The 17,995-nt window shown below is 40.0% G+C and overlaps 1 protein-coding gene across 7 annotated transcripts in view; it reads right to left on the bottom strand.

Moving 5' to 3' along the window:
- Positions 1–16,016, bottom strand: part of EPRS1 (glutamyl-prolyl-tRNA synthetase 1) — a 39,180-nt gene extending 23,164 nt beyond the window's left edge. For 3 of the 7 annotated variants that reach the window (XM_048296742.1, XM_048296738.1, XM_048296739.1), the window contains exons 1-11: positions 15,893–16,015; positions 13,520–13,604; positions 8,913–9,012; positions 6,932–7,088; positions 5,670–5,809; positions 4,922–5,022; positions 3,536–3,662; positions 2,806–2,998; positions 2,256–2,427; positions 1,511–1,744; positions 284–368 (exon numbers count right to left, since the gene is read on the bottom strand). In XM_048296742.1, the coding sequence (XP_048152699.1) occupies positions 284–368; positions 1,511–1,744; positions 2,256–2,427; positions 2,806–2,998; positions 3,536–3,662; positions 4,922–5,022; positions 5,670–5,809; positions 6,932–7,088; positions 8,913–9,012; positions 13,520–13,604; positions 15,893–15,938 (1,440 nt within the window). In that variant the 5' untranslated portion in view covers positions 15,939–16,015. Of the gene's footprint in view, positions 1–283; positions 369–1,510; positions 1,745–2,255; positions 2,428–2,805; positions 2,999–3,535; positions 3,663–4,921; positions 5,023–5,669; positions 5,810–6,931; positions 7,089–8,912; positions 9,013–13,519; positions 13,605–15,892 lie in introns of all 7 variants that reach the window. The other 4 variants (XM_048296737.1, XM_048296736.1, XM_048296744.1 and 1 more) reach the window with 2 other exon arrangements.
- Between the last annotated feature and the right edge of the window lie 1,979 nt (positions 16,017–17,995).

The following is a 17,995-nucleotide window of genomic DNA, read 5'->3' on the forward strand; positions in this document are numbered from 1 at the left end:
GCTCTTAGACTAATTTAAAACAAAGTTCTTTAAACTGAAAACCTCTATGGTTTGCTTTCATCAAAAACAGTTTTTGAACTTGCAAAATAAACCCTTCTCAAGTAAGAACCCTGCAAGCTCATTTTGCGAAGAGCTACTCACAGGTGCTAACATTGTTGAAGCAATACATGTCAAAGTAGTAAAACTTCAAAAGAAACTTCCCAGTGACAAGGACACTAACTGAAGCTTCACAAGAACTTGACCTTATCAAGGGAGATTCAAAGAATCAGAAGAGAACACCCACCTGAGCAGCAATAAACTGTTTGAGCCCTTCAACTGTCATGCCTCTTCTCAGGACACCCCGCACAGTGGGAAATCTTGGGTCATCCCTAGTGGAAAAAGGTATTTCATCAGTGTCACATCCCAAATTCTCTAAATTCTACACTGATCAAAACTTTATTAATACTGCCACACATGAAAGGCACAGATTCAGTGTATTTTACTTAAGTGAACTCACAGCTAGGTGGGAACACCTAACTGAAAAGACTGAGCTCTTATCCATACAAAACATACGGAGGTCTTCCCCCTCACCTCAGGAAGGGAAGCCACCTCTCAGTGAAGTGGCCATTTTCCTGTATCTGTGCAATCTTAGGTCTGTCAAAAATGAGCAAGGAAAAGTTATTTCCTTATCCAATATTTCCTTTCCAATGGCACCTGAAAACTGTTACTTGAAACAACAAAGCTTGATTCTTTCTCTTTCAAGAGAAACCAGAAACAGATGAGTGACCGTGACAATGCTCTCTGTTGATGAAATAAGTGATAAAATTCTATGATTTTTTTTCTCTGACGGAAAAAACAAAAAGGCATAATCTGCAATGTAACATTTGAGTTGGTGGGAATGTGAATCAAACCTTGCTGAAGACCTAACAGGGAGGCTTAGGGAAGGAAAGGTCTTCATAAGACCAGCTACACCTCATGGGAAAGAAAAAAGGGCAGGGGGAGGAAAGGATAAATTTGGCTCTAGCAAAGTGGCTCCATGCATGAAGTAGGAATCTAAGCTTCCAACTCAATTGACAACTAGGCAACTAGTCCACCAATCACTGTTTGTAGAAATTGAACTAATCTGAAAAAATTAACAGCAGGAAGGAGGGGGAGGGCAGGTGGGAGAGAAGTTGGTGGATTTGACTAGATGAACAGAAGTACTTCAATCCAGGCCCTCTTCTGGCATTGCTTAGGAATGACTCCAGTGACAACATCCAATGACTCAAGAGTGGACAATGTGTAAGTGGCACCCACAGCAAAAGCCAGAGTCCAAAAATAACTGCCTCATGTTTATTACAGACATTAATATGTATGTACATAGCCACTGTAGAGTAGGAAACAGACATGTTATACGTGCAGAAGCCACTGTAATTAATCTATATTCTTAAATATTGTTTAAATATTCATTTATACTGTCCCAAAGTGAAAATGAATGTGCCAGCCATGAGGATCTTAGGAAACGCTGCTGAGCTACAGCCATGGAACATACCATCCATCCACAAGGCCTTCGTTGACAAACCATGTGAGCTTTCTCTTGGAGAGCACAGTGTTGTTGAGGTTCAGCCTGCTATACTCCCATATATATGGTTTCCTTATGCCCAGAGCCTCAATAATCCAGTAGAATTGTTCATCTCTGTCATGGTATTCAGTTGTTCTCAGTGCATGTGTGACACCTTCAATACTATCAACAATGGGGCAGGCGAAGTCGTACGTGGGATAAACCCTGACAAAAAGATCTTTAATTAGCAGGGCAGAACAAAACTTTCCTCCCACACAAACATTTAAACTCAGCACAATTTATATTCATATATTATGAATATTTATAACCTATGATCCTGAAAACTTTCAGATCAAGACTAAAATAACACATACACAACAAATTGTCCACAAAAAGATCCAGGGGGCAAAACATTTTTAAGACAAAGAAAGCCTTCAAGAAATTAACTGACCACAGCCTTAATATTCAAGCCTAAAAAAACAACCCTACACTGCTAGTGTTTTTTTCAAACACATGTAAGGACCAAAACTGAAATAATATTCACTGCTGACCATGACGGCCAACTCACAGGTTTTAAAAGTCGCTTGCCCAAGTTTCAGAAAGTCAAGAGACTAATCACATATTCTGGTTGAAAAATGCCAGCAGGTTCCAAGTATCAAAAGAAGTTTACTAAGGAATGGTAAAAGCCCTCAAAAGAGCAAAAGTTACAGGCCACACAAGAAGAAAGTGGACATACTTGTAGGTACTTCCAGTCCGAGGGTGAGGCTGGTTTTTACAACGATAAAGAGTTGGATCCCTCATACATCCATTATTACTACTCATATCTATTTTTGCTCGTAGACAGCAAGTTTGTCCGTATTCTGTTCCCTTTTTCATTTCTTCCCACATTTGTAGATTCTTATTAACACCTAAGAACAACAAAAATAAACCATTTTCTAAGGTATTATGAAGATGATACTGAACCAAGTTTTATTACTGCAGTAACAAAAATCAGTGTCACCCCCCTCTTTAGACACTGGAATTTATTTTCACACATTTCACATCTTGAATTTTTTAAGTGGTAATGAATGGTGATTAATTCATACATACACAAGTTTACTGCATGCTCTAAATGTATACTTAATCCATCCAGCCTTGTAGAACAAAGCACTAAACACTTCAAAGTCCTTGTAAGGACCTTGAAGACACGCAATTCAGTAATCTCACTCATATTTGTTAATAAAAATCAAGTTTTGATGCCAAATCAAAAAGGTAAGAAAGCAAGACTGAAGCTTAAAATATCTTACAGTTATTTCTGTGTTTAGATTCCACTCTTTGCTCACGCTCTGCTTTCATTTGTTCTGCAGGAGTGTCATCCACATATGCCTTCCCTTCTTGAATAAGCTTCTCAGCATATTTCATTATTGTTTCAAAGTGATCTGAGGTATATGTAAATTGATCCGGTTTGATGTGCAGCATAGCAACGTCTTCGAGAATAACCTGCAAAGCGTGAAATCGTACACTGTAACACTCAGGAAAGGTAGCTTTCTTAAAACTTTATCCTCTTCATGTCAGATGTGGTGTTTTTAATGCTCCATTGTCCAGGAAGGATAAGCCAAAATAATAAGCATGAAAGAAGAGAGAGGCATGCACTTCTCATTCATTCACAGCCTATAATCACACGAGGTCAGACTTAACTTCAAGAAGGAAGTAGGACGAGAAAAGGAGATGAAAGCAGAAACAAATTACTTGTTAAGGACAAGTTTTGTGCAATGAAAACAACACTGCATTGCAAGAATTGCCTATCTACCTACTGTAAAATAAATATTGGACAAAGGGAAGAAGCCAGCTACCAATAAAAGGGCTTTAAGCTTTTTAAGGTAAAGTTGACAGAAATTCCTTCAAATCATAAAACTTAAGCGTAACACTAATATTGTAAAAACCTAGTGCAAAAAAAGTGGGCATTAGCAGATCTCTATGTCAGTTCCCCTTGAATTAGCTACACAGCAATTGGATTTCTCTGCTCTCTTATCATACCTTTTCAAAGTCTTCTTTCTCTTTTTCTGGATTTGTGTCATCAAATCTCATAATAAGTTTTCCTTTAAAGTTAACTTGGTAGTGCTGATTTAGCAGGGCAGCTTTGGCATGACCAATATGCAGATATCTAAAAAGGAAAAAAAAAAAAAAAATCTATACACCAGAACTACTTCAGCTAGACTTCTTTATTTCTGAGGGAAGGAGAAAGAATGGAAAGCAATACCTAAGTGTAACAAACAAACTAACCTAGGATATTGGTTGAAACACTATACATTTATGAAAGTAGATTATGGTTCTTCTTTCATAAATTTAGTAGTTAACTGCTAAAAATATCTAAATCTGTAAATTAGAGTGTCGTTATGGATATAAAGAGTGGACTGCATTTATCTCCACTTTTACAGACTAACTTAAACCAACTGTTGATGATACCCAGTAGCAGCTACCAGATAATCTGAACCTCCGACATTCACAAGAGTGGAATTTGGTGGTTGCTGTGTATTTTTCAACATAAGCTATAAAGCTATTGACATTTTAAACTAAATATAAATCCCCAAATCCACAAAATGAAAATCTCTTACAAAAAGAGAATAACATGTCCCTGAAGAACAGTGTTTTAAAACACCAGGATTAAGACACTGAAAACTACTAAAGTAAGTTGAGAATGTTATACACATACATGTACACAATACATAATTTACAATATTTTAGAAACAGTTTATACTGGACTAATAGAGCAAGAAACACAACTACAAAAGTCATGTGATGCTGAACAGCCAGTTTAATGAACAAATGCGATCATGGAAATTTTATAGGTCATCAGGCAATTCCAAAAAGAAACAGAAAATTAAAAGCTGGCTGAAAATTGAATTTATTATACTGGCTCATCACATCTCCTCTGTGTGGTCTTTAAGGAGTTTGTGCTTTGGTATTCCATACAGCCTGGGCCCCCGAGCCTCCATTATACATCTGGTGTCAAGCTTCCCCCAGGAAGGCTATCCCATACATCTTTCCTTTCTCAAATCTAAGCTTCCTTGGAAAGCACTGAGTCCCTTGACCCATTTCATAAGGACTGCATGTCCACATCATAGCTCCTGGCAGGGCACACACATCCGTCATCGATACAAATGCCATCCTCCTGCTTCTCCTAATCCCACTGCTGAGCAGCACCACATCACCTCACAACCAACCTCCCTATTCCAAGGTCAGGCAACAGTGCAGTGGAGTATAGAGGAGAAGTGAATCAACAGCTCTAGTGAAGACAAAGCTTTAACACTCATTTGGTTTAGCAGCCTTGTCTGATAAGCTGATTAACATCTTCACCAAAGCACTTTTTTTTTTAAAGACAAAACACAAATAGAACCTTCTCAAAGTATTCATGTTTCTTACCCACTTGCTTCAGGAGGAAACCTTACAATGACCTTTCCCATCTCTGCACCAGGAAGTTCAACAAACTTCCCAACATCCGCTTTCTTTTCTTTTTCTGTTGCCTTGAAAAAAGACATAATTATAGTTTGTATTAGCTGTAAAATCAGATACAAAACTGTAGATAATACCTTCTGTATCAAATTCTCCTTTCAAACCTATAAGCTGCCACATTGGACCCCAAACTCATCTCTTCACAACTTTCACATTACTCAAGGCACTCCAAAACAAGATTAATTCTAGAGTTTTAAGTTATTTTGTCTTCAAATCTGGTCCAGGACTGAGAAGTCCCACCAACTTGTCTAATTTATTTTCCATAGGAGAAAACAATTGCTAGTTAAGGTTTTATATCTTAGCGTTCTTAACTGAATGTGATTAACAAATTCAGTCAACTGAAGAGCGCAACCTTTGCAGCTCCATCAGAATCTCAAACTCTTTCTAGAAAAAGCAAACAATGTATCTAAAGAGCAGTGCTGATTAAAAGAAGAGGTGCCATATTACCACGATTCCACTTAAGCACTGGACTACACAACTCATGCCTTTCTAAATTTGGAAGCGACAGCTTTATCTGTAAACAAGAGTTTCAAAGTTTAGTTCACTGTACAACTGCTTACTTTTAATTTTTAATTCTCTAACTAAAAAAAAAAAAATATCTTGCAGTGTATTCACAGGAATAAAGCTACTCTCTCCAGAGGATCTGAGTAAATCTTACCATTTTAACCTTTGGTGCAGCAGCAGCCCACTTGGCTCCTACTGACTGGAAAGCACGTTGTACCTCAAGGAAGTTGTACCATCGCTTTGCATGCACAGGAGCTTTGTTTTGCTCTAATTGCTCTTGCCACGTGCTATTATCTGTTAGAAAACAAATCATTTTTCAAGTTATTAAATTATAAAAATAAAATTACTTTTATCAACAGCAGCTTTTTAAGACTAAAAAAAGATTTTGATTTTAAAAATCTACTTACTCTCTCTTCTCTACTTGTGTCACAGGGACACAAGTCATTCAAAATCAAATTAAAGAAACAAATTCCCTTCAAACCCAAAACATACTGCATTCCTTCTTGGATTCATCACGGCAGAAGGTGAGGGGGAACAGTCAACACACATTTTTCTTTGTATCATCCACCTCAAAATTAGTAGCAACTTCATTTCAAGACAGAAATATAGGATATCCTTTCATTGTGTGTACATTTGATGTTTTCTAAGCTTTATCATAAGTGAAACATGTGCCAATACCACCCTTTATTTCTGCAGGGCTGTATTCCCACAATCTCATTTCCAAGGAACACAACTTCACTAGAAGGATTCTGATGGGGAAAAGGAGGGAAAAAACAGGACACTCCCTTCAGATTTCCCTCAAGAGCAGCAACTTTGAAAAAATACCAAAAGCTGCTAGCTTTTAATCTTAATTATGCACCTTAGTTTCAAGTGGAATCTGGTTATACTGAATGGCAGATTGTCATCTACTACCTTTAGATACAGAGCTAAGAGAAAATAAAAACCAAATCCATAAAAAAATATCATCAAAGCTTCTTTAACCTCTGAAGGGTATTTCGCAGAGTAACATGTACCTCTTTTAATAATTCAAAGTAAACACCAAAGAAATTTCCTCTGCCAAGATAATGTCATGGAAAGGTCTGTGCATATAATTTTACATTGCACATTTTTGTATTGAGGCAACAGGCAATAAAAGATGCTATTACAATTATTAACACAAGAAGTTAGAAAAAATTCCACCTAGGTATTACATCTCATAAATTTCCAAATGTAACAACAATTTAAAAATAAGATCTAGGGTTTCCTAAGCTATACGATTGCCATCACTAGTGATGCACTGGACACAGAAGTGTGCATGACAGTACATAGTCTGTCATACACCTAAGAATCACCACTAGCATCCACAAAAAAGAAAAATTGGGGATTTCTGTTGTATACTGATTGCAAGCCAATGAAACAGAGAACATAAACCAGTACCTTTTAGGACAGCCCAGACACACACATCTGCGAGACTCAGAGAGTTTCCCACCAAGTAGGTCCTTAGAGACAGACAGTGGTTGAGTTCTTGGACGGCTGAAGGGAACTGGCTGGCAGTGGATAACTTTGTAGCACTGAACTCCAGCCAATGGTCAATCTTGTTTGAAGGGACAAAAGACAGTTAAAGTTACTGAAGGAATGAGAATTAAGTTTGTTAAATAACTGAATAATACACAGTCGATCTAATAGCTGAACAGAAAACATTAACAGGAACATTAGCATTAAATATATCAGATCATAATATACGTTGAAAGACTACTTAAAATAAATTACACTGAAAAATTCACCCAGAACTATACCAAATGACAAAATTTAATTTCTTCCTTCAGCATGAATTCAACTGCTGAAAACACCAGCTGCACTGAAGTTATTCTCATCAGCAGAATAATAAGCAGTTCTTAGGTACTCACTTATGACACAGAGCATATAATAATACCATTATCCCTTAACTATTTAGATACCATATTTGTGACCTATTTGATCTTCCTGGTGCTGCTGCTGGTTAAGTATACCATTTTCCCTTCAGTCCCTATCTTCTCTTCCTCATGTCCTTTTAGATTTGAAGAAATCAAACCCCACCCCTTCACAAGTCCTACTCCCCTCTCCGCAGAAGTTTTTTTTCATCTATCTTTGTACATAAACGTACAAAAAACTATGAAGAATTAGGCTGGTTAATAATGTAGCCCTGTCTATAAACTGAACCCCTCAACTCTGCAAGAGACTCAGTGTCTCTTCTACTCCTCTGGTCCTATTTCATGTGTAAGTGTTCTGCAAACTGCAACGGGAATCCTTCCAACGTTCAAGCCAACGTGGCAGGCACAGATGTAATTACAACCACCACAGAATTCAGTTCAGTCATTTGCAGTTACACGCCAAAATATGTGCACCACAAATGCAGCTGTCACCGTACTTCTCCAAGTACAGTATTATTTTTGAAAGAGGCAGAAGTGAAAAGAAGTATTGTATCAGAAATACCAGCCCCAAAAGTGTGTTTGCTGAGGTCTGGTCTTAACTTAAAAACAAGGGATTTGGACAGAAATTTTAAATAGCCACAAGGTAACTTACAACTTTTTTAATGCCTCACAGGCAAAATACTAAGACAACACTTCCCTTGAGACCAGCTATGGGGGCTGAAGAGTGATTACTACTGGCTTCAAGTAAAAAAGACCTGAAGACTTGTAGAAAAGACTTGAATCAAGTCCTTCCGTCCCTCCCCAAATTTCAGAGGAAAGTAATTTCAATTTGTCTGCTAGTTTCAGTTATCAACTTAAAATTCAGCATATGATTGATTATTCCGAGCTAGACCTAGGAGGAAACTGGGGTCAGGGTTTTGTCTATCATATAGAGCAAAAACTGCTACAGGATTACAATGCCACACAGCGTTCCTTGGTGTTACACTGAAATGTTACAAGGTAGCAACTGGTGGCAACAGAGCTGAGGAAAGTGAGAAGGGAAAATCCCATGTATCACCTTCCAACCTGAATTATTTTATATTAGTGAGCTGTCAGCTTAGGAGCTGCTATTGCAGGGGTGGGAAAGAGCAATCCTTCCAAAGCTCAGACTTCTCAGTCTACTTTATACAAAGGAGGAAGCGTAGCAAAACAAAACCCTCAGCATCCCACATAGCTGGAACCTCAGTCTAACAGTAAAACGCAGAACAACAGACACAAGGTCAAAAAAAACCCCAATCCCAAAACACACCCCTGCCCCTGCAAACATTGAACAGGCAAAAAGAGAAAAAAAGGAAAAGAAAAAAACAAAACCAAGAGAGAAGAGCATGATTCAAGGCCACGATGGATGGGGTTTTGAGCAACCTGGTCTAGCGGAAAGTGTCCCTACCCACAGGAGGTGGTTGGAAATAAATGGTCTTTAAGGTCCCTTCCAACCCAAACCATGTTATGATTCTGTGATTCCTTCTCACCTCAGTGTGTTCCAAAAGATTCGAGCCATACAACCCAGCAGAGGCAGCAACTCGAGCCAGGTACCGAGCTATTGAATTCACATCGGTAAATGAAACTTGCCTAAAACCAGAAAGAGGCAAGACAAACGTAGGTTAAATTACTACATCCCGTCAGTTCAACTTTAATTGCACACACATAGCTGAAACATGTGCAAAGCAAACACAAAATAACTTCCCTGTAAACCAACAGGTACCAGGTCACCAGAGTAAAAAAAAATAATAAATAAACCTAGCACAAGAATAAATAAGTCCTTGCTTTTCTACCACCAGATGGAATAATGAGCTTCTAAATATGAAAGAATTTTTTTTAGGCTGAAAATAAGAAAATAAGATTCTGATTATTCTTTCAAATACTAAAACTTTCTCCACATCTGACAGAATTCATAAGTATAACCTGAGCTACAGATTTTCCAGATTATAAGGAGCTAATCAATACTTGTTTTCTCTTCATAAAAGAAGGATGACTTTGAAGAGGATTCCTAGTGAATCAACAGAAGAATTGAGAGCTCTTCATCATGGTTTTAAGGGCTAGCATCAGGGGAAAAAACCCTGTCCTTTTGTTACTCACTTTACTTAATTCACACTTCACAGAGACCATCCCCTGGTGAAGAAACTCGCCTGCCTGTATTTGTTTTTTTACCCAATCTCCTCCAGATAAAAGGAGGAGACAACTAATTTGAATTTGTTGTCCCCATTCCACTTACGAAAGTTTTCAATAGATCTGCAGAAGAAAGGCTCTCCAAAGGGCATATTCCTTTCTTTGTTTTCATGTCCCTTTTCCACATTATATACAGGATCAAAAAAAGCTGCATACTGTCAGAAATCTAGCTTCCAATTAGTCTAAGATAAACTAATATTTACTAAACAGCTTTGGAAGAAAGATGCATCACAAGCATCAATTCTCCAGATTATACTCATCTCTACTCTACAGTTCCACATAGATGCAGACTGCAAAAATAGAGCTCCAATTGCTTCTAAATCAAGCATTGACATCAACAAAAGGAGTCCCTATAAGTGGTCTTTAATGGACTGAATGCTACACTCCAACTTGTCCAGCCAAGGTTCCACTTCTGTTCTGTCATTGTCCTCTATTTCCTTTTGTACCTACTGCGTCCTTTATAAAATTAAAAGAATTCTGATAGCCCTCAAGCCTTGCAAAGATCAACAAAAGCTTTGAAAATTATACAGAAGACTTCTTGATATATTAACAATTAGAATGTGTCCCATTTTTAGTAGAAATGGATCAGACAGTCTCATTAGGATAATTGCAGTAAAACCTAATGAATATAGTTCAGTGGGAGGGGCTTTTTGTTTGCTTGTTTTTAATTTTGCCTGGTTTCCAAGCATCTAGGATCCAGTAAATATATATAAGAGCCATAAAATATAACTAAAACCAAAAGTCACAGTAGGGCGTTTAAATTACACAAAGTGTATCCTATTCTAATTTCACACCATCAGATTTTAATGAAGCTTTTTTCAAACTGAGAAAAACAAAACACTTCCAATACATTTTCATTTGAAAAGCCTGTGAAATGCACTTTCATTATTTCACTAGTTCACACCAAAACAAATACCCCTTGATTACTCAGGCAAAACTGAATAAATGTATGAAAAGGGAAAATGTTACTCTGAGTAAAATCTTATTTATGCTTTAAAAGTTGTTATTTTCTTCAGGAAAAACAAAATACTTCTACCCAAACAGCACTAATTGACCTCTTTGGGAAAGTTATAAAAGGCTCTTTGCAGCCAGTGCCTGCTAACTCCAGGGATAAGTAAGGAAAAATGAACAGAGCCAATGCAATGTTACAGGCAAAGAGCAGCTCTTGAGAGTGACATGAAATGCCACATAATTACACCAGGGCAAAAATTCAAGAAGTACAAGACAAGATGGGGAAAAGGAACAAAAAAACCCAGCAAACACAAAACAAAAAACCCAAATAAACAAACAAAACCAAAACAAACACAACAACAAACAACAAAACAAAACACAAATTATTTCCAATCATAATAAACCCTTATTGAATTGTCTTGCAAAAAGCTTTCCAGAATGGTTGGATTCACCTGCCTCAGAGGAATAAGTACTCTGAAACGTGCATGTGCTCACCACACAAAACACAAAAGTTCTACTGCAGTTTGTTACCTGAAAGACAGAGGCATACCAAAACTCTCCATAAAGCCATCAGCACTCAGCAGAGTGGTTTGCTTAGGATCTATTACTACACAAAGTTTTGAAGCCAAGGCTTCAAAAATAACCTTTAAAATAAAATTTATCATCTCAAATTAGCGATAAACCTTTCAGGTAGCTAGCTGACAGCTAAGTTTCAGCTAGTTAGCTGAAAATTTTGTCACCAGATTTTAATTGAGCTTCAAAACAGAACCTAGAAGAATCACAAATAAAATATTCTTTCTTGTTCAAGTGAAGTCATTAAAACTAATGGATTCCTGAAAAAAAAAAAAAATCAAAACCTGAAACATCCCAAGTGCTTTTCACATCATGCCAAAACAAGATGCTTCAGCAGAACTGATGCCATGAAATCCATTTACCAAAAGCATTAGCTGAGATATGAGTTCAGCTGATGCTTCTCACATTGCAGATACACTTTTAACAGACTTTAAGGTAGAGAATCAATTTTTAAAATGATTGTACAACCAAGCTAGGGAAAACTAATGCAATATTGACATCTGGAATAACTTCTTGAACATAAGCCAATGCCAGGGATGAGAGGACACTAACACACAAAAATTTCCATCTGATGGAACCATGATTCTAGACATTATCCACACGGGGCCAAAGTGCAGAAGAAGAGCGTTTGCTTTACATTTCTGCAAGCTCCATTTTAGCCCAAGTGAGTGGTTTTGCAATGCAGTAGGAAGAAGGCACGGTAATACTAAATTATTCAACGAAATTAAATATTATTTTAAAGCCAAGTATATACACTTAAAATATTCCAAGATAATTTCCAAGTGTCACAGGAGTGTATTCGTATATTTTGACATACACATCCATACACTGCCTAAACTGTCAAACAAAATCTAAACCTGACTAAGGCTACTTAAGGGGAAAACTTTCTCCTGCAACTAAAAAATATCCAATTAACTTTCTGTTATGCAAGCTGTGTCCCACACGTGCAAAACACACACTGAAGATTATTAAAGCTATACCAATTAAATCCCAATACAACCTGTCACATTTCTCTTGCGTTAATTCAAAACCACAAATTCAATGCCATCACCAGGCGCAGAACACTAAAATTTTTAGACTAGAACCCGTTCTATTTAAGGCTATCCAGGCACAGCAAAAGACAACATTATATAAGAACTCCTATCTGAGTTCAGGTCTAACATTTTAAACAGAAAACAATATTTGCAACCAGTAAAACAACCATGACTGAAGACTGTGACTCTTCCTCTGCTTTGATTTTCTGCAAATATATGTACATAGTGACAAGTTCTTTACCTAAGCTTAGAAGACATGGAAATGCTCAGTTGGTGTTAATTTATGGGGAGCAAGTCAGTAACTCTGCAATACAAGATGAAATATGTGGCTTCTATAGCCATTCTAGAGACATGCAGGTATTCCAATCTATGATGCATTGGTGGCTTTAACAGCATCTTCTACTGAATTAGCTCACAAAATGAGAGTTTGCCAGCAAGCCCGTGGACAACAGATTTACCCCTGATCTTCTAAAAAACAATCAGTGTTCAAAAACTATAATCAGCAATTCCAAATTCATCATGGTGTTAGTATACTTTAAGTTACAACTGCTATGCTTATGTTTACAAATATGCTCCTTACTGTAGATACTAAATGCCAGAGTTTCCACTGATATGCCAGTCAGTAGGATATCTCCTCTTGATACATCCAAATGTCTTAACTGATATGGAATTTAAGATGACAGTGCAGCTTCCCAAAACTAACAGTGTTACTCCTGCATTTCTGATAGGCATTTGATCTTACTCAGATTGTAAAAAACATCTTCATGCCTCAAACTTGAAATTATTCATTCCAATGGCAGAGTATTTTTAAAAGGACAGACAATAGATTACTACAAAAATTCCCAATACTCTTTCTACAGTGTGCAGATGGATACATCAGATAGCACAGCACAGGTAATTAGCACTTTCCTGAGATAACATCGTGCCTTTGCTTATACACACACAGGAGGGAGCCTAAAATAATTTCACCTAAACATTTAAATTTCAGTCCACCACACACATACAAGTACAAGAAATCTTATACACCAAAACTGTCTAATATGAAATGGCCTTGCTGTTGCTAATCCATGGCACCACAAAAAGTCCTAAACAATAAAGTGACTGGTACAGCATAAGTGATTATACATAGGTACATGCAAATAAAAACAGAAGAGTTTTTCCCAAAAAGATCTAGTGGAGAATATATTGTAAATGTTTTGCTTGTGCTACAGAGACATCAGTAATGCAGTGATGAATAAAACTGTATTCTTTTTCTCTTCCTCCTACCTCAAAAGGTTACTGTCAATGTTACAACCATGTGATTTTTAAAACTGCTGACCCAAAGGTAGAAGGAGAGATGCAAAGTCACTTACTCGGACACACAGAGGATGGTTTCCTTGCCTTCTTGCACTGAAATTTCAACATCATTCTTCACATGCTCCACCGTCAGCAGAGCTCCTTGAAAAAACAAGAGAAAAAGTTACTGAACTTCCTTCTGGGAGAGATACCTTTCACAGTCACAACCAACCAGTTACATCTCTTATCCAATAGCACCAGGTGACTGAACTGGCTCCTTCAAGTAAGAATGCCCAGGGAAACAAAAAAATCAATGCTCAGTCTCATATGCAAGAGGCTTCTTCTTGGCAATCTTTACAGCTTCAAATTGATAATGTCCAGCACACAGTGATCTGCAGTGAGCTCAGCAAGTGTCAGCTGCAATACATTTGCTTCCAAAGGGTATGGCAAAAATTAGTCCTGTCCCCCAGTATATGAGGAGAATGTAATCAAAAAGCTCTTAACTACTGAGCAGTATTACTAATGTACTCCATCCCAGCCCTGACACATGCATCAAAGGAGATCAATTACTGAATATACCAGTACTTTCTGAACAAGGATGAGACTATTTTTAACCTGATTTAAAGTTTATTAAAAGATTAGCCATTCAAAACCAAGAAACTTGATCCATGTAAATGTGCAGGGAGCTTACACAGGGTTTTCAGAATAAGTAGTTCACCAGTGACAGTAAAAAATGGTCTCCAGCAGGAAAAGAATTGTTGAAGTTTTTAGGCTACACCACTGACTGGAAGACAGCTCTGCCCACATCCAAAGAGGCTTGATGCAAACCTGCTCTGATGTCGACACTCTACAGCAGACACAGCAGCTGAAACAAAGCACTGAGCTCACTTGGCTGTGTTTCTGCACTGGCTCCACTCCAGAGCCAGCCTGCTGAGCACAAGCAGAGGAGCTGGTGTTCTTTTACTTTGCTCAGAAGCACGTACGAAGGCAGCAAGCTTTTGCATAGGCAAACCAGCCAAAGGACTGTACTCTAGGTCTGGAAAGGCACCTAACCTGTTACAGCCTCCACAGAATGCTGTGCACTTCATCTTCCCTAGAACAACGCTCCAGCTACCAAGGCAGATGATACTATAAGCTATTAATACACTGGCCTAAATACAAACCACTGGCGCTAGGAATCCCCTAGCTCTCACCTCTGCTCAGCTGAAAACCTTTCTTGTGGCATTAAGAGTAAGTCAAGGTTCTTCTTCTCATCCCTCAGCTATTCATCTGTGAAACTCGGGGTGACATCCCTTATGCAATGTTAGTAATACACGTAAGTATTTTAATAACATGCATGGAAATGCTTTGAAAATGACAAGTATTATGTGCACCAAGCTATGTAATTAACACTAATGACATTAAAAGCTACTATGCTTTTCCCACTGCACAGCAGAAATGATGAAGAGTATGAAGTAGGCATGAGTAGGATGAGTGTGCTTGTCTTCTTGATATAAATGTTTCATCTGTAATATGTAATATTTTTGACACAATCATGCAACCTCCTCAAATAAACCTCCAGTGCCACTCACCAGCTATCAAAGAAAATAAGTCTCCAAACTCCAAAACCTGATGTTAATCACAACTCATATTGCATCATTTTCTTTTCTGGCAAATCAGTATAAACAAGTATCAGGAGAAATTTTATTTAAAACTCATATGTTTTTACACCTTGAATCAGTAATCATGCAAGTTGTATTCAATTCTGAAATACATTTGGGAATAACAGAGAGAAAAATAAATCAATAAACTACGATGAACAATAGGAAGCAAATTTATTTTGAATAGCTAGAACAAAATGGAGAAATTGTATGGAACACGTACAAAAGATTGTTTCCAGATGGGCGGAAGTGCAATGAAGGAGGTTCTCACATTTTTAAAGGCAAAATAACATCGAAGTGCAGTAAGCAACTGAGAAAGTAAGATTTCACAGCGCAACTTCGAGCCAGCTCCCCAGAGAGGAATTTTAGCAGCAAATTAGAACTGAAAATGAAAGACAGCAGCACACTAGCAGAGCTCACGAACAAGCAATGTGAACTAGGGCTGCCTCGAAAATCCAACCTCAACGTGCCAAGTCACCCGAGGCTGCACCCGTGCCCGAGTTCCTTCAGCCCGAGTTGTGCCCAGTGCCGGCCGCTTCGCCACGGCCCGAGCAGCTGCCCAGAGGGACCCGCTGGGGACCCGCGGCCCGCCAGGTGCCAGGGCCGCAGTGGGCACTCGGCCTCGGGAAGGTCGGGAGGAACGGGAAGGACGGGCACGGGCCCCGGTGCCGCCTCGCCCGGCCCCGCACGCGGGCACAGCCGGCGCCGCATGATGCAACACGGGCGGGCTGAGGGAGGGGGCAGAGCCCCGCCGGAGCCCCGGCAGAGCGGGATCGGGGCGGCGCGGGGCGAGGCCCGGCCCGCACTTACCGAGCGGGGGGCTGCCCGCGTCCACGGTGAGGCTCAACGCCGCCATTCCCGCCGCCAGCGCCGGAACCGAGGGAGGCAGCGGGGCGGGGCGCGCAGCGCTGCCAGCTCGGCAAGCGCCGGGGCGGCCCGGGCGGCCGGCAGGACCCGCCCTGGGGCGGGGGAAGCGTCCGTCACTTCCGCGGGAGAAGCCGTAGAGGCGGAGCCGGAGGTGAGGGTGCGTGCTGGGTGCCTTCGCCGCTGGTCAGTCCCGCTGGCTGCTGCCACGACCCAGAGCCCGCCGGAGTGAGGCGGCGAGGCCGGAGCCGGCGGGAGGTGACGAGCGGGCAGCGCACGGGGCCCTCCCGGCCGCGCCGGTGAGGAAGCCGGGAAGCCGTCCGGGATGAGGCACGGGTGCTGGGTGAGGGCTGGCTGCCCTGCCCCTCAGCAAACCCGGTGCCGGTGCTTCCCTTCACACGGCTCCTCCGGCTGAGCCTTCCCGAGGGCTTGGCGGGCGCTCCTGCCAAAACTCTTAGCTGGATGTCTGGCACCAGCCGTGGAGATGCCTCCAGCCCCTTTACGATGTGTGATGATCCAAACAAATCGAGCAGCGAAACACACACCGAATCGTTTGAGTACGGTGGTTTCACTCCTCTGTTTTTTGTAGGATGTTACTTGTTAAACTCCTGACAAACGTGCAGATTTTGCAGTGGGTCAAATGAGTCCTACAATATCCCGAGTGGGAAGGGACCCGCAGGGATCATCGAGTCCAACTCCTGGCCCTGCACAGCGTGGTCCAAACGCTTTTGAGCTCTGGCAGGCTTGGCACTGTGACCACTTCACTGGAGAGCTTGTCTCAGTGCCCAGCCACCTTCTGGAGTCTTGGAATGAATTACAAAAATGCTGTGTCACCGGTTTTTCACAGGAGACTGGCTCAAATTCACTTTGTTGCAAGGACAATGCAGTGTCACTGTGAATTTTTTTTTTCCTCCCATCTATTTTATAGCTGTTACTGTAGCACCTACTGCGCTAACAGAGACATTATCAAATGCTTGATTGGTGAACCAGTGCTTTTTGTGCAGTGGAGGTAGTGGTGTAGTCAGAGCATGACTGCACACGTGGTGCAGTTTTTGTGCACGTGCTGGTTTTTATGCTTGATTCCTGCTGCTGGATTTAATCTCAACTTTCCTTACTATCCTCCTGTGTTAGCAGTTTTACAGCTTCTGTAAGCATGGAAAGTATTTCCGTGTGTTTCCATACACGGAAACACACCATGCAGAAGCTGATACATGCTGTGTGTTCTACTCCCATTCAGGCAACTAAATGAGCAGACAGAATTTACAGCAGAATTAGAAAGAAGCTTATGCTGAAGGGATTCTCAAACCTATTGCAAGTTTCAGATGAAAATAAGGATATAGAGGCAATAGATGAGGATTACTAACAGCGGGTTCTGTACTTTGTATTTTAATGATTGCATGGAAAGAATTATTAGGGCAGGCTTTGTGTTGTCTGAGTTGTTCTACGTTTTATCTTAAAATGTTTTGCAAATTCACATGCAGATTTTGATGGGAATGCTATGGCATACATATCAAAGAATCCTGTATAAGGTAAAGGTGAAAATTATGTATAACAAGCAGTGAAATCACTGTACTTGCTATGTGGTTCAAACTTCAGTTGATGCCATGAAGATTTTTTGTCTTTTCTTTTATACCCCTGTTGTACCTTTCTTACAACTTCTGTATTCTTAATGCTTTTTCCCTACATTCTTGGACTTGTTTGTCAAGCTGAGAGACTAAACATTTTAGAAGCTTCGTAGCTGGGGATCAGTGTGCCCCAGACCCCAAGGTCCTCTCCAGAACACATTCTGTAAACCAAGATAGAACCACCCAGGGGAAGGTTCCTTGGGGAGGGGGGCTCACTCGAGCCTCTCACTGGGGAATCTTTGATAGATATGCTAATTAGTAAAACCTATAATGTTATACCCGAGCTTATGGGAGATATTCGGTGGGGTGCGTCTCGATGCATATGGCCTGGACATGTGCACCTAAGGATCCTTAAAATAAATACCAAGGTAAAATCCCTTTTCCCCTTCTAACCATGTATGACACTTGATTTTAAGACCAGGAA

The sequence above is a fragment of the Corvus hawaiiensis genome, chromosome 3 (assembly GCF_020740725.1).
Source record: "Corvus hawaiiensis isolate bCorHaw1 chromosome 3, bCorHaw1.pri.cur, whole genome shotgun sequence".
NCBI classification, from domain to species: Eukaryota; Metazoa; Chordata; class Aves; order Passeriformes; family Corvidae; genus Corvus; species Corvus hawaiiensis.